The sequence below is a fragment of the Gadus chalcogrammus genome, chromosome 4, assembly GCF_026213295.1.
Source record: "Gadus chalcogrammus isolate NIFS_2021 chromosome 4, NIFS_Gcha_1.0, whole genome shotgun sequence".
Lineage (NCBI taxonomy): Eukaryota > Metazoa > Chordata > Actinopteri > Gadiformes > Gadidae > Gadus > Gadus chalcogrammus.
The window spans coordinates 28,894,765-28,909,806 of record NC_079415.1 but is presented as its reverse complement, the minus strand read 5'-3'; the positions used below and the strand labels follow the sequence as shown (position 1 = coordinate 28,909,806).

At 44.0% G+C, this 15,042-nt stretch overlaps 1 protein-coding gene across 2 annotated transcripts; it reads right to left on the bottom strand.

Annotated features, from left to right (window-relative positions):
- Nucleotides 1-4,842: 4,842 nt before the first annotated feature.
- On the bottom strand, nt 4,843-14,829 carry LOC130380313 (zinc finger protein 37-like). 2 transcript variants are annotated; one of them, XM_056587484.1, is made up of 7 exons: nt 14,394-14,829; nt 10,498-10,629; nt 9,767-9,882; nt 9,421-9,487; nt 8,546-8,829; nt 6,626-6,692; nt 4,843-6,118 (listed from the first exon to the last, which is right to left on the bottom strand). In XM_056587484.1, exons 2-7 carry the CDS (start codon nt 10,586-10,588, stop codon nt 5,055-5,057), a joined length of 1,689 nt encoding a protein of 562 aa, XP_056443459.1. In that variant the 5' UTR covers nt 10,589-10,629; nt 14,394-14,829; the 3' UTR covers nt 4,843-5,054. The 2 variants fall into 2 exon arrangements, with proteins under 2 accessions (XP_056443459.1, XP_056443461.1); XM_056587486.1 differs by having other exon boundaries at nt 9,421-9,484.
- Nucleotides 14,830-15,042: the final 213 nt, after the last annotated feature.

The following is a 15,042-nucleotide window of genomic DNA, read 5'->3' as shown; positions in this document are numbered from 1 at the left end:
CCGTGGGTTACCATCAGCGTGAACGTCCCAAGCGTCCCAAGCTCACGTTATCCAGTAATGGCGCCAACGAGCAGTAAGCATCAGCATTCAGCTCCTCATCCTTGGCTCGTTCCTCAGCCGTCAGCGGTCCATCAGGCTCGTTCAGAATAGTCTCTTTTAACCTGATACGGTGCATACAACACAGCATCCGTTCTTCCCAGAGCTCATATTCTTCGGCCCTACCGTCAAACATCGGCCACTTTGCCTTTTGATGTGCCATTCTCCTCAGCTTTGTTAGCTTCCCGGTTTTACCGCGCTAACTAGCTAACACACTTTTGCTGACTAGCTAAAGTTTGCCGCCACTTTCCGTTGTTGCAACTATCGTTGTCGTTACTGGGCCCATAACCTGTTAGCAGGAGCACTACTAACACAGCAGGAGTCCAACAGTGCAACAACAGTAGACGAGACGAGCTTTAGTCTTCAGCCTCAAGGCATATTTATTTTGTAGTAAATAACTAAACTGCTCTTCCAGCCTTCATGTTGGGAGCGGGCCAAGAGAATGATCAAATCCAGAACATTCATATTTATAGGGGGCATGACGTCACCAAACATATCACATCTATTACCAAACTGATAACGCCCCGTTGTGGTGTGGAACAGATATACAGTACAGAATACATCACAGTCAATCATACATACTTATGTCAACAGGTAGGTATTACATTTTCATTTGCTTGTTTAGCTATGTATGACAGGGTTATGGTTAGCTATGTATGACAGTTGACAATGTTGGTGTATTACAATTCATTATTTGGGTAGGCTGCTCCAACTTCGTTGCTGGTCGATATGTAAACATTTACTTTTATATAAATTATTGATTGCATTTTTCGTAAATAGTTAGTTGGAAGGAATCTGTTTCTTAAGCAATAACATTGAACTGAATTTTTTAGGCCTACATACCTTTACTATGTTACGATGGTATTATATGGAGCAATCTTACATATTTATGAAGTTTCCAGATCAATAAAGTTCTATCTCTTTTTATTTGAACTGCCTGTATGTCCTCTTGATTATAGTATTACAGTGTGTACCTTGGTTATCAGCTATCATAGAATGGTGTCAATGTGGTATTGGCATATATATTCCAGAATTTGAAAAAGGATATGGATATAGAGTGGGTGACTTTATCAGTATACTCATTCGAGATGGCCACAATAATAACTGCTTTTAGATGGGTTGTAGATACTAAGTTGGTGACAATGTGGTATTGGCATATATATTCCAGAATTTGAAAAAGGATATGGATATAGAGTGGGTGACTTTATCAGTATACTCAATCGAGATGGCCACAATAATAACCGCTCTTAGATGGGTTGTAGATACTAAGTTTTATAACAGATAATTCAATACGTGAAGATTTGGTGATAGAGGTAAAGCATCTTCTTTTAAATATTATAAGCCTTGGTTTAGTTATTCAGTTCTGTTGGATTCCAGCCCACCATGGAATATATGGCAATGAAATTGCTGATAAATTAGCTAAAAGATACTAACCTAATTAGAAGAATTTAACCTTAAGTATATATATATATATTTTTTATTATTATTTATTCATTTATTTTGTTAGTTTGTTTTATTTTGTTTATTTTGTTTCGTTAGTTTGGTTTTTTCTTTGAATTTATTTTTATGATTTAAAGTATCATTTGCCAACGTCCTTGTCACAAACTCCTGTGTAGTAGTCCAGTAGGTGGCGGTATATGGGGAAAAACTATGATCCTCCACTAAACTAGAAAAAGAAGAAGATCTCTGCATCCGGTACGTCACGGACTAGGTCACGTGTCTTGGCCACATAACGCGGAAGCAAATCGCTCCTGTATGATGCCCTGCGCCACTGAGCAGTTTCCATAGGAATGAATGGGCGGCCATTTTCGGTCTGTGGTCCATCTTTTAATATGTCCATGGTTTGTGCCAGAGCCATGAGAGAGAAGAGTTGCGACCATTTTGCGACACTCTCTGATCTCGCCGGCAGGGTGGTCACGTGGTTCATGTAAGCCTGTATAGTTCAAAAACAGGCCGCGCTGCCGTGTTCTTCAATGGGACTGCCAGCAGCGATTGCAATATTGAATGGTAAATATAAATTAAAAAACACAAGTACTTATCTGACCATTGTTGCATATTTGTAAACGTCAGTTTTACATTTGGAGTGGTAGGGTGACAACTGCAAGCTACTTAGATACGTTTTTAAGTTTGAGGTAAAGCTTCACGTTCGTGTAAGCATGGGTAGCACATGGGTAGCACTGACTTTAGTGGCTTAACCTCACTTCATCTGTTCTGAAATCAAAGACGATTCAAGATGTTCATTTTAGCGCAACTGGACTAAATATAAATAAACAAATTAAATATTTTTTATTTGTTTTTTTTTCCACAATGTCTTTTTAAAAAAAAAAAAAACGATTTATGATGACTATATGCTCTGTAACCTTGGGTGTCTTGAAAGGCGCCTCTAAATTAAATGTATTATTATTATTATTATTTTTAAGTGTTCTTGATTTTGCTTGTAATTCCGATTCACGTACCCGTGGTCAGAGAGCGATTGAGAAAGCAGAGTCAACAGTCCATTTAGCATTTAGTGTCCAGGCAACTTCTTCTGATGAGTCAGGAGCTGACCACACAACCATGCTACTTTTAAGACTAAGCCGCACACAAAGTATCACATATATTAAAGAATAACAAATTAAAGTTTTATTAAACAATGGGTCTGACAACAATAATGTGTGTGTGTGTGTGTCCAACTTGAAAAACAACAAAGTGAAGGAACAGGGATGAATATTGTATATATAAGTGTTGACAAGAGAGGAATACGGTGAGGAAAGGAGACAATTAAAAAAGCAATACAAGTAAAATGGACCACTCGTTATAAAACCCTGCAGCAAATGCAGATTCCACTGCATAACATCTGCACACTGCAAAGGAGTAGGCGATGGTAAAGCTGGACCCAGTGTTTGAGATGCCAGATATATCAGGCTGAGGTTTGTGGAACCAAAAACAAGTGGGAACAAGGACTAAGAACAACAAAGCAAACATACAGTAAGTGAACAAGAACAGCAAAGTAGAGCCAGGGGCTATCAATAAATAAAACAATGTTAGTCATGTGTGGAACAAGAACAACAAATGTGTAAACAGGTGTGCGTGTATGTCTAACTTGTAAAACAAGAACAAAGTGAAGGAACAGGGAGGAATATTATAAGTTATTAATAAACAAAGAAAATACTCCACAAACATCAGGCTGAGGTTAAGGATAGTAAAGTGCATCAGGTCGAAAGGAAGGACGACAATCGCAGCAGTTGCCGCCACCACCACCAACAGCCGTCGCCAGCACAAGCCGCCACCACTAGCAGCAGAAGGCGACACCACCATCCTTCGCCACCACCAGCCAGCTCAAGCAGCCATCGCCTCAAGCAGCAGCGACCTGCAGCAGCAGTGTTATCCGGCACCAGCCAGCTCAAGCAGCCATCGCCTCAAGCAGCAGCGACCTGCAGCAGCAGCCATCAGCATCCACCATCATCAGCATCCACCATCAGCAGCATCCACCATCAGCAGCATTCACCTTCAGCAGCATCCACCATCAGCCGCATACACATAACCGCTATGTCAGTGACACAATTAGGCCTAGGCATTTTTTATTCATACTATAGCTGTGAGAATTGTTCAGAAAAATCACCTCCATAGTCGCCCTGGAGTCACAGGCCGACAGTCGCCTGCAAGAATCTGGGAAACCTATTATAGGATATTCTGTCCAGAAATTAAACATTTAGAAGAGTACGTGACACTTTGCTTTGATAGTTATATGCCTCTGATTGGAGATTGTCGGCAGCTCCTCCAAACTAATGTTTGTACCTTCAACTAAAAATGACAATTAAATTACACTCAATCATTTCACAACAATTTGATTAGCAAGACAATTATTGATGTCCATTGCCAATACATGAATACATACTCATTACAAAGGCCTTGGAAGTCGAGGCAGTGGGGTCAGAGGACGCCCCCCCCCTTCCACTCCTACCATCAACGGCCGACCTTCGTTATTGGCGAGAGCCAGCTCCTCCGATGTGGTGAAGGGCGGTGGAGCGGTCCTCCTCCCAGTCGTATTAAATTTGTTTTATTTGCTGCAGGTAATCAACATGTGACTAAAGGTGAGCCTAGGCCATTGCAAATCATATGCTAGATTCACCTGAAATTATTCAAATGGATGCTTACAACTTACCACATTGAATATTATTTAAATATTTATTTTTGACTAGGCCCCATGTTCGTAGGAGCGTGCTGGCACCACATATATGGGGGTAACAGGCATGATGATAAATGATATTTTTAGACAATAAGCAGAATCTTTTCACTTATGAATTAACACAGAGGGCTATTTTTTGCCAGCACGCCACCCTAGCCATATTATGGGCAACCCTGTTCCCCATTGCTGTGATTTGGACTTTGAATTCCTCATAGGAATTCATAATACACCACGCATGCTCGATTCACTTTGCATAAGGGGGAGTCAAATGACGTGATAAACACACCTTTTATGTGAACGTGCATGGAACCTAAAGCGGAAAACCTGGTTGGACTAATTTAATCTAAAGTGAGTGTCGTGGAACCATTTAACTCTCACTTCGGGTTGCGTCTCTGTCGAACCAGGTTTTCCCAAGAAAGCCTGGGTATGTTCAGCGAGGTTCGTGATATACTCCCCTCACAAGTTTCCTTTGTATTTACCAACGATGTGAGAGTTTCCTAATATTTTGCTGTCAGAAGAATCAGAGAAATAAGTTCTTTATCACACAGACATAAATTACTAAAATGACAACAAAACAAAACAAAGCGAATCAAAAGCTGGAAAATGTTTAATCCTGATGAAAAGAAAAACTAAAAGCATTAATTTCGACAAATACCGGACAGAGCTCTCAATCAAAGCGCCCCGTTACCCTGTGTGAAAGCACCCCATTGCCCGTGTGCTTGAGCATGTGCACACTCAAATCGCTTGGGTCGCTGTAGCTGGCGTTGCAATGCACTAACAGGCAGGGCTTCTAACCGGAGTGAGTCTTCATGTGGATCTTCAGGGTGCCTTTCAGACTGAAGCCCTTCGTGCATTGGTCACACCTGTAGGGATTCTCGCCGGTGTGAGTTCTCATGTGGATCTTCAGGCCTCTGTTCCGACTGAAGCGCTTTGTGCATTGGTCACACTTGTAGGGCTTCTCGCCGGAGTGAGTTCTCATGTGGGTCTTCAGGTTGCCTTTCAGACTGAAGCACTTTGTGCATTGGTCACACTTGTAGGACTTCTCCTTGGAGTGAGTCCTCATGTGGATCTTCAAAGTACCTTTCTGACTGAAGCGCATCGTGCATTGGTCACACTTGTAGGGCTTCACCCCAGAGTGAGTCCTCATGTGGGTCTTCAGGCCTCTTGTCTGACTGAAGTGCTTTGTGCATTGGTCACACTTGTAGGGCTTCTCGCCGGAGTGAGTTCTCATGTGGGTCTTCAGGTGGCCTTTCTGACTGAAGCTCTTCGTGCATTGGTCACACTTGTAGGGCTTCTCGCCGGAGTGAGTCCTCATGTGGACGTTCAGGTCGCCATGCCGAGCGAAGCGCTTTTTGCAATGGTCACAGCTGTAGGGTTTCTCCCAGGTGTGAGTCTTCATGTGGCCCTTCAGGTGTTCACTTAGACTGAAGCGCTTCCTGCATTGGTCACACCTGTGGGGTTTCTCACCGGTGTGGGTCCTCATGTGCATCTTGAGGGTGTAGCTATGACTGTAGTGCTTTGCGCATTGGTCACACCTGTAGGGCTTCTCCCCGGAGTGCGTACTCATGTGGATTTTCAGGTTGCCTTTCTGACTGAAGCTCTTCGTGCATTGGTCACACCCGTACGGCTTCTCGTCTGGTCGGGTCCTCATGTGTACGATCATATTGGCATTGTTGGGAGAAACCGTCCACCAACCATCCACCGCCAGTGGGCCCTCCCCTTTTCCGTAAACGCTCAGGATCCGCAGCTCCCCGCTGTGACTTGACATGTGGGAGGAGCCAGGGGCGTCCACACCCAGACTCTCCGAGGTGGCACCACGCTGCGTGCTGCAGTCTCTGATGTCATTGACGTCTTCTTCAGAGAGGAAACAAAGAGAGAAAGTAATGGTATTAATTAATTATTTGCACAAAGGGATACAGCATGTACTTTTACACACTGGTGTATTGGAAGAAGTATATTTTGACATTCTTTCTTTCTAACGTCTTTTTGTTTATTATGCATTTTCCTTGTTCCCCTTGGGGGGGGGTCAAGGGTCAAAGGCGTCAGCTGAGAAGGCACCGCTACGTCTCCGCCTTTGAAGGATGTGGGGAGGTCATAAAGACACAACCCAGGTCATCTGTGGTTTCCGATCACCTGCTTTACCAATACTGTAGTTATACTGGGAATCAGAGCGGATTCAGCATTCCTGACACCTGTCATGAAGAAGATCATCATTTTACTATAAAACTGCATAGTAGTCCTTGTGTTTTAGCAGGGTGACGGTCATGATGCTTTTCAAAAGAGGACCAGCGCAGTTAGAATCGAGTACATTCTCAGTTGGTAGGTCAGTTGGCTTGCATGGATGCAATGTGTATTACTAACCTACAGCGGGCATGCCTCCACCAATATCCTCTTCAACCTTGATTGAAATGGTGTCTGGGGTCTCCGGCTTTCCACATAAAGAAGGAAACACATTTTAATTTCCTTTCATTTGCACAGAATAGTTGTTAATCCCCAATTACGATGGACTGGATTCCCCCAACCTGCTCTAACGGCGATTTGAATTCGCCCTTCATAAGGGTCTGCAGAAGAGCAATTCTTATCTTTCTGCTTCCGATACGTTTTTGGTAGGGATGTGTCGGTCGGGATTCGTTACAACGAACGAATCCCGAACGTGAACGACAAGAACTGGTTCCCCAAAACAAGAAGAACTGGTTCTTTGATTCTTTTTTTTTAACATAAACCAAACATATGGTCACGTAAATAAAATATACAAACGAACAGAGCTCCGTCTCCCCGCGACTTCCATTGATTGAGTCTACAACTTTCTCAAAGATTCAGCCAATGAGAGGTAGCAATGGTGTTGGAATGGCACCTGGGTAAACCAATGACAAGGCGGTACCGTCGAATATGCGCGCTCTCTCTCTCTGACGTTTCTTGGTTCATACCATTCGACTCATATATCCCCCTACATTTTTTCGAAAATAGACTTGACCTCCATCTGTTTATTGGATAAACGCATTTCCCAATCCCAGGAGTCTTTGCTCCATTCTACGTCAATTTAAGAACAAACAAAGAAATTAAACTGCAGTTCGTATTATTTATTTATGACCATGCAAGTTCTGTAATGCCTGAACAATGAAGAATTAAATGTAAAGTAAAATAAAATTATAAATGTAAAACCATGAATGAAATATAGAGAGTAAGCAAGTGGTATAAATATTGGTGGGACTTTCGACATACTATATAGCAGGCATCTCCAAACGGCGGACTGCGGTCTTGACGGTCCTATCCGGACCCACGACCAATTAAAAAAAAAAAAAAATTATAAAAAAAAGTTTTTTTATTTTTTATTTTTTTTAAGATGTAATCTAACGTGACAAACGAATCAAAACGAACGAATCAAATAAACGAATCGTTATAGTGAACTGAACTGAAAGAACTAGTTCCCGGAAAATAATCATTTTGCCCATCCCTAGTTTTTGGAGAAGCTGAGACCGTTTTTTGAGACCAAAATTGTACCGGGGGGCGAAACGTGTACCGCCTACGTAATCTGTGTTCGAAATTTCCAAACCTGCCTGGCAACGGACGAACGATGACGTGGGAAGGTTCATGAATATTCACAAACATTCGCGCTCATTCATTGAGCGTCACAAGACGAAATAACATTAAGCAGATAACACTTATTTTACAAATGACATTTATTAGCGTTGCTAACTTTATAATTGCATTGTATTTAATTGTTTAATAGCATTTAGCTAGTAAACTGAGTGTATTAACACAAGCTAGCTAAACTATGATACACTTTAAAACACTCAGTTTACTAGCTAAATTCAATACAATACAAATATAAAGTAAAAAAAAGTGTTGTCTGTATTATGTTATTTCTTCTTTGGCAACATGGGCGCGAAGCAACGGACAATCGTGTCGAACGATGACGTAATGTTTCGAACGCGAATTACGAAGGTGGTACAATTTTCACCCCGATACAATTTTGGTGCGACAGTGCCAATCACCAAGTTGGCCTCTCCCCCTGGCGCCCTATTGGCTGGATTAACACAATGACGACAGGTAAGCGACGGCAAACAGCCATTTGCGTACAGAGTCAGTTGAACAAGTTGATCAAGCCTCTTGTGCTGAAGAAAATGACAGCAGCTTCCCCAGACCAACGAGTCTGGAAATAGCCAGGCTACACGTACGACTCATTAAATCCTAGAGGTGTGAGCTTTCTAAGGGTGTGTGCTGGAGTTGTAACAGAGGAAGCCTCTCTTTTGGATGCTGAATGAGAAGATGATTTCCAACCTGCACACTCAGCTCCTCGTGGCAGACCAGCCGCTCGCCGCGCTCCAGGCTCTTGGCCGCACTGTGGTCCGCAGACAGCAAGTTCAGGGCCTCCACTTCAGACGCGGTGAAGAGGGTGTTATGGCCGTCCACCGCCAGTGGGCCCTCCCCTTTTCCGTAGACACTCAGAATCTTCAGTTCCTCGCTGTGACTGGCCATGTGAGAGGAGCCAGGGGCGTCCTCACCCAGAATCTCTGAGGTGGCGTTGCGCTGATTGCTACGGTCTCTAAAGGCATCGCAGTCTTCTGCAGAGGGAGAAAAAAAAGGTAAAAAAGTAATTGTTTTGATACATTATTTGCATAAAGGGAGGCATTGTGTATTTTTACACGTGAAAGAAACTTTTTAAATGTATGCAACATTGACACAGAGGGTTTAAAATGTGAGCTGCTGACAAAGATTCACAGTTTTGGGGAGGGACGTCTCCTCCAGCACCCTCCTCCCTAGACTCAAAGCTCAAGTGGTTTGCCAGGTTAAGGAAACTCAACGAACACCAGCGCAAAGTGATCTGAGCACAACATGACAAGCGAGGCAAGCACAATTTCTATTTGGACACTAAAAGGCAACAACGTGTCCTTCCCTCTAAGCTGATCAGCTAACATTGCATGCATTATGAATTTATTGATGTTTGAGAATGATAAACCAGCTCATGTGGCATCTGTCTTGAAACCCTGATTCCATCTTTGAAATGTAACTCCCAAGTTTGACTCGTCTTTTAGCAGGGCTCTGGTCCTGATGCTTTTCCAAAGAGGATCAGGCTTTTTAGCGCAGGTAGAATCTAGTACATTCTCAGTTGATCAAGGTTGTTTTCTTGCATAGATGCAATGTTTATTACTAACCTCCAGCGGGCAAGCCTCCACCAATATCCTCTTCAAGCTTGATTGAAATGGTGTCTGGGGTTTGCTGCTTTCCACATAAAGAAGGAAACAAACACAAGACATATTCTGTCATTTTCACAGAACAGTTTTCAATCCCCACTACCGACAGATTAGGCGTTTTTACACTGCCAAGCTGGTTCGGTCGCGGCTTGGCACGCCCTGCAATTTCAATGTCTTGCCTGCCTATTTTTTTTTTTGGATTCAAGACCCTCGCATGCAAGAATGAGTTCACATCTGAATGTGGGCTAAAAAGCGATTAACTATTTACAAGTGCAAAAATGCCAAAATATTTCTTTATTCTGCTAACCACCAGTTCCTCGCTGTGACTGGACATGTGGGAGGAGGAGCCAGGGGCGACAACACCCAGGCTCTCTGATGTGGCGCCACGCTGAGTGCTACGGTCTCCAAAGGCATCGCAGTCTTCTGCAGAGGGAGAAAAAAAGGAAAAAGTAATTGTTTTGATACATTATTTGCATAAAGGGAGGCATTGTGTATTTGTACACGGGAAAGAAACTATTTAAATGTACGCAACATTGACACAGGGGGTTTAAAATGTGTACTGCAGACACAGATTCACAGTTTTGGAGAGGGACGTCTCCTCCAACACCCTCCTCCCTAGACTCAAAGCTCAAGTGGTTGGCCAAGTTAAGGACACTCAACGAACACCAGCGCAAAATGATCTGATCACAACATGACATGCGAAGCGCAATTCTATTTCGACACTAAAAAGCAACAACGTCTCCTTCCCTCTAAGCTGATCAGCTAACATTCATGCATTATGAATTCATTGATGTTTGAGAATGATAAACCAGCTCATGTGGCATCTGTCTTGAAACCATTCTGGGCTCTTGGCTGATTCCATCTTTGAAATGCAACTCCCAAGTTTGACTCGTGTTTTAGCAGGGCGCTGGTCATGATGCTTTTCCAAAGAGGACCAGGCTTTTTAGCGCAGTTAGAATCTAGCATCAGCCTAGAATTTATGCTGCCTAGAATCTACCAAATCAAAGAAAAAAAATACTCAATGAGTAATGTACACACCTTCACTTTTAAAATGGGGCTGCATAGACTTTAAGGACAGCTTTGTGCCTACAAATATGCGTTTCCAGGTTTTCTGTCTGGCAGGCAACATCCCTTGAGAAGCTGCTGAATGTAAGCACTTGATGAGCTGGCCTGCGTAGAGAGAACAAAGAAAAATCAGTACTCAATTTTTTACCTTGTATGTATTCCAGGTGCAAGTTGTAAGAAGATACAAGAGAGGCATGTTTGGTGAATTACATTAGCCTAATGCTTAAAATGAGTTCTATGAAATGATATTACATCCTTGATTTGTTTACATATTTTATAGTTCATCTCAACAACCCAATACCATTACATCAAGCTCCGCCGAAATCGGCTAATAACCCTTTGATTTGAATCAGAATAATAGTGCGTTTCAGGTACACTTTTTTCCCGTTAATAACCAGTTATATCTGGGAGTACAAGGCCCAATCCCGTTTCTTTGCTCACTGTCTCAACCCTATATCTCAACCCTAACCCTCATTGCTCATGCTCATTGCTACCCCTCATTGCTACCCTAACCGATCCCCTACCAAATGGGACAACCCTACCCTGTGACGTCATCATGGCCTCCCCGTGCCCCCTAGCAGATAACCAGACCCCTGGTAATGTTACAAGAGACAGACTGGCTGCCATTGTCTCGGGCAACGAGCAAGACCCATTGTAAAGATGTTTAACCTGAAATGGTATTTATATTTTGGCCTAGTGTAAGTGCACCCTTAGATAATAATAATCAGTTATGAACAAGAACACTTTAGAAGAAACACTTTATTTAAATAAGAAACACTGAACAACACATCTAAAAATACACACACAAGCATCTAAAAATACACACACACTCAGCTTTTGAGAGAATGGTGGAGAATCACATCTTCTCCACCATTCCGCCAACTTTGCCTCGCTCTCCTCATGCCTCGCCTGCTCCCTGGCACTCTCCTCTTGGAAGGGGTGGGGTGGTGGAAGAGGTGCCTGGGGTGGAGGAGCATGAGGGAGAGGTGGGGGGGCTGGTGGCAGTGGACTCAACGATGTCCTGAAAGAAAACGAATAAGAAGGAATTAGGAATTATGTGCCAGAACTGGGTGATATGGCCATATGTTACGTACAATATATAATAGCTATGTACACAATATAGTACTGCCAAAAATTACATTGATTAACCATGTAATATTACTAATATAATATAATATATTTGTATATATAATATTACTTATAGAATGTTACTAATATAATATATTAGTATAAAGCTTATTTTTAACCTGGAGTCACTAGAACATGGAAGATCTGGATATCATACGACATGATATCCAGCCCGGTCTTGCAGCCCGACGGCCGGGCTGCAGAGTGGGCCGCCCGACCCCGGTTCTCGGCCGGGCTGCAGAGCACGATCACGGGCTGCAGCCCGGCCGAGAACCGGGGTCGGGCGGCCTGCGAAAGTCCGACGGCCGGGCTGCAGAGTGGGCCGCCCGACCCCGGTTCTCGGCCGGGCTGCCGAGCACGATCACGGGCTGCAGCCCGGCCGAGAACCGGGGTCGGGCGGCCTGCGAAAGTCCGACGGCCGGGCTGCAGAGCCCGTGATCGGACTTTCGCGATCTTCCGCGAAAGTCGGCCACAGACTCGGCCCGAGAGTCCGCGGCCGGGCTTCGAATCCCGTGGCCGGGCTGCAGAGTATAATTTATAAAATAATTACTAGTTAATTACAGAGAAAATACTTACATTTGTGTTTTTCCAATCCTGTCGCATCTTTTCGCCCTCCATCTTGTCTAGGATATTTCTTGATTTTCCGTTTTCTCGCAAGGTATTGTGGGAGCAAGTCAGAACTGAAGCGCTTTGAGGGTGCCCATCGAAAATCTCAATTTTGAGGGGATGTTAGCTAGGGCTGGGCATCACTAGGTACCCCACGATACGATACTATCACGATATTTTACCCACGATAACGATAATATCACGATACAGCGATTCTGCGATTATCGATATATTGCAAGAAATTTCACCCACGATACATCACGATATCTGTGTCACTGAAGAAATTCTTGTTGTTGTTAAATGTTAACAATTATTGTGTTCTATATTATATCTATGGTTCTGCTCGCCTTTGAAAAAACGGAGGCTCAAGTGCGCTGATTTGGAATGTCTGTATTCTTGACGTCATCAGGAATCTCAGCTCCTCCCCTTACTCTGCCTGGCCCGCCCAGAGACGTTGGCCCGCCAATGAGACTCGACCGTGCGAGCGCCACATGCGTGTGTGTTTGTGTGAACACACACACACACTGTAACGCAAGTGTTTCTTGTCGGTTCTTTGACGTGTCTTGTATTTCCACAACGAGACTGTTGTGGGGGTTATCTGAGCCATGGTTGGGAAGGAATTGGGGGAAAGGAACTTTGGCTTTGACTGGCTGAAGTACATGAACTGCGACATGCCGCCGGTTGCCGCGAGGCACCATCGCCCGGCAGCCGGCAGCAGGCAGCGCCCGGTTCAGTCGACTTCAGGTTGATGTGAAAGTGGAAAAACCAGAGACGTCGCAGAACCCGACAAAGTCGTTTGTGATTCATTATATCGGCCGTGATAATATGTATTAAATGATAAATGATAAAGCGCTGCCCGGCAACGATCCCTTTCTCCTCCTTGTCGTGGTTCAGTCTACTTCACATTGATGAGGACGTTGAAGAACCAGGAACGTCGGAGAACCCAACGCGGTCGTTTGAGATTCATAATATCGGCTCACACATCTTTTGGCGGTTATAATATATATTATGATATAGATATCTATGTAGGCTATATGATAATATTTTGATATAGAGCTCCAGGACTCCCGTGTGTTCTAGAATATTTACAGAACACGGCTAAAGGCTGTGTGCGCCTCGCCATTGCGATACATCCACTGTAAACAGAGCGAATGGTACCGTGGCTGCAAGCTGCTCAGGGCCACACCCCCACCCTCCTCCTTGACCCGCCTCGCTCCTCCTCATTTGCATTATAGCTACAGACACCAAACAGCGCATTTGGGGGAAGCTCAATGTGCGACTGGCTCGGAGTGGCTGTAACTCTGCACCACGGCTGAATTTCGGGAACGTCTTTGAATACTGTGTTAGTTGCCCACTAATACCTATATTAAAGAATACATAAAATAGCATGCCATGGGATATCGATATTTGGCGTCAGCATATCGATAACGTCCCGCAAGACGAAATATCGCGATATGTCGTAGTATCGATATTTTGGCACACCCCTAATGTTAGCCCTCCCCCTTACCCCTTAAAGCTACATTAAAGAGTATTGGGACATGACTCCACGGCGCGTGAACGCGCAACAGCGAGGGCTAGGGCTGAGATTTTCTATGTAGCAAAGGAATGAGATTGGGCCCAAGAGGGTAGAAGGGGGCGAAAACACGGGTTACCTGGAACGCACCATATGTATTTAGGATGAGTTTTAACAGGTCAATCTCCTCATCAGTAAAACGTTAGAACTACTGCGGTCCAGTGGCCGGTAGAATACAGTTGTATTCGTTTGTTGTAGTATGAGCAGACATTGTTAAACATTGCATTCCCTTGGTATCCAAGCAGTAGAGATAAGTGCCTGTAGCCCCTTTGTTGAATTGTGCCCATTCTCGTGTGATGCCCCATGCTTGCGGAGATGCACACTCGACTTACAGTGTGTGTATTTATAGGAATGAATGGGCGGCCATGTATTAGTCCACTGTCCTTTCTCTATAATTGGTCCATGGTATTTATTTACACACATAACTGATACTATCTACCGTAACATTAGCGACAGTAACTTGACTGTTAGCTGTAGCGCTAATGCTAAAGCAGCATTATAATGCTAACAAGGTAAACATATACAGTAAAGCAACACAATGATATGGCGTTAGTTAACTTACTTTTTCGAGGTTTGTAGCTGAGCCGAGGAGAGTTGGTACTGATCCAGACTTGATTTTCAGACGTTGAGCAAGTCCAGCTCTGTATTGGCCCAAGTTGAGGAAGCAGTCGTCAGTGAAATGTTTGGCGCTGCCGTGTTCTAGCAACGGGACGGCCATATGTACCTGACCTCATCTGACTCCCGCGCTGCGTTTGTATCCAGTAGGCGTGGCCTATGACGTATTGGCTCCGGCTTCCTCATCCGTCTAAAGATGCTGCCAGAGCATGGACATAATAAAGGATGGACCACGGACTGGCCGCCCATTCATTCCTATACAAACTGCTCAGTGGCGCAGGGTAACATACAGGAGCGATTTGTTTCGGCGTTATGGGGCCAAGACACGTGGCCTAGTTCGTGACGTACCGTATGCAGAAATATAGAACGCATGCGTGCCCACCCCCCCCACTCCGGTCCAACAACAATATAAAATGATACCGTAATGCACCTGTTCTTTGTCTTTGGATCTTTTGAATAAATGGATCAATACATGATGAATCACAATGATCGCAAGCAGAGGACCGTGAGAGTTATTGAGCAGCAGATGAACCAGTCCAAAAATCGGACACGTTAACGGAGCACTGAACTAGGCCCTCTCGGATGCCATTTGTTTC

Coding starts and splice junctions, on each gene's coding strand:
- LOC130380313 (XM_056587484.1), bottom strand. CDS start 10,588: ATGTTGCCTGCCAGACAGAAAACCTGGAAACGCATATTTGTAGGCACA. Junction 8,830..9,420: donor TGGAGGCTTGCCCGCTGGAG/GTTAGTAATAAA, acceptor CTCCCTCTGCAG/AAGACTGCGATGCCTTTAGA. Junction 6,119..6,625: donor TGGAGGCATGCCCGCTGTAG/GTTAGTAATACA, acceptor TCCTCTCTGAAG/AAGACGTCAATGACATCAGA.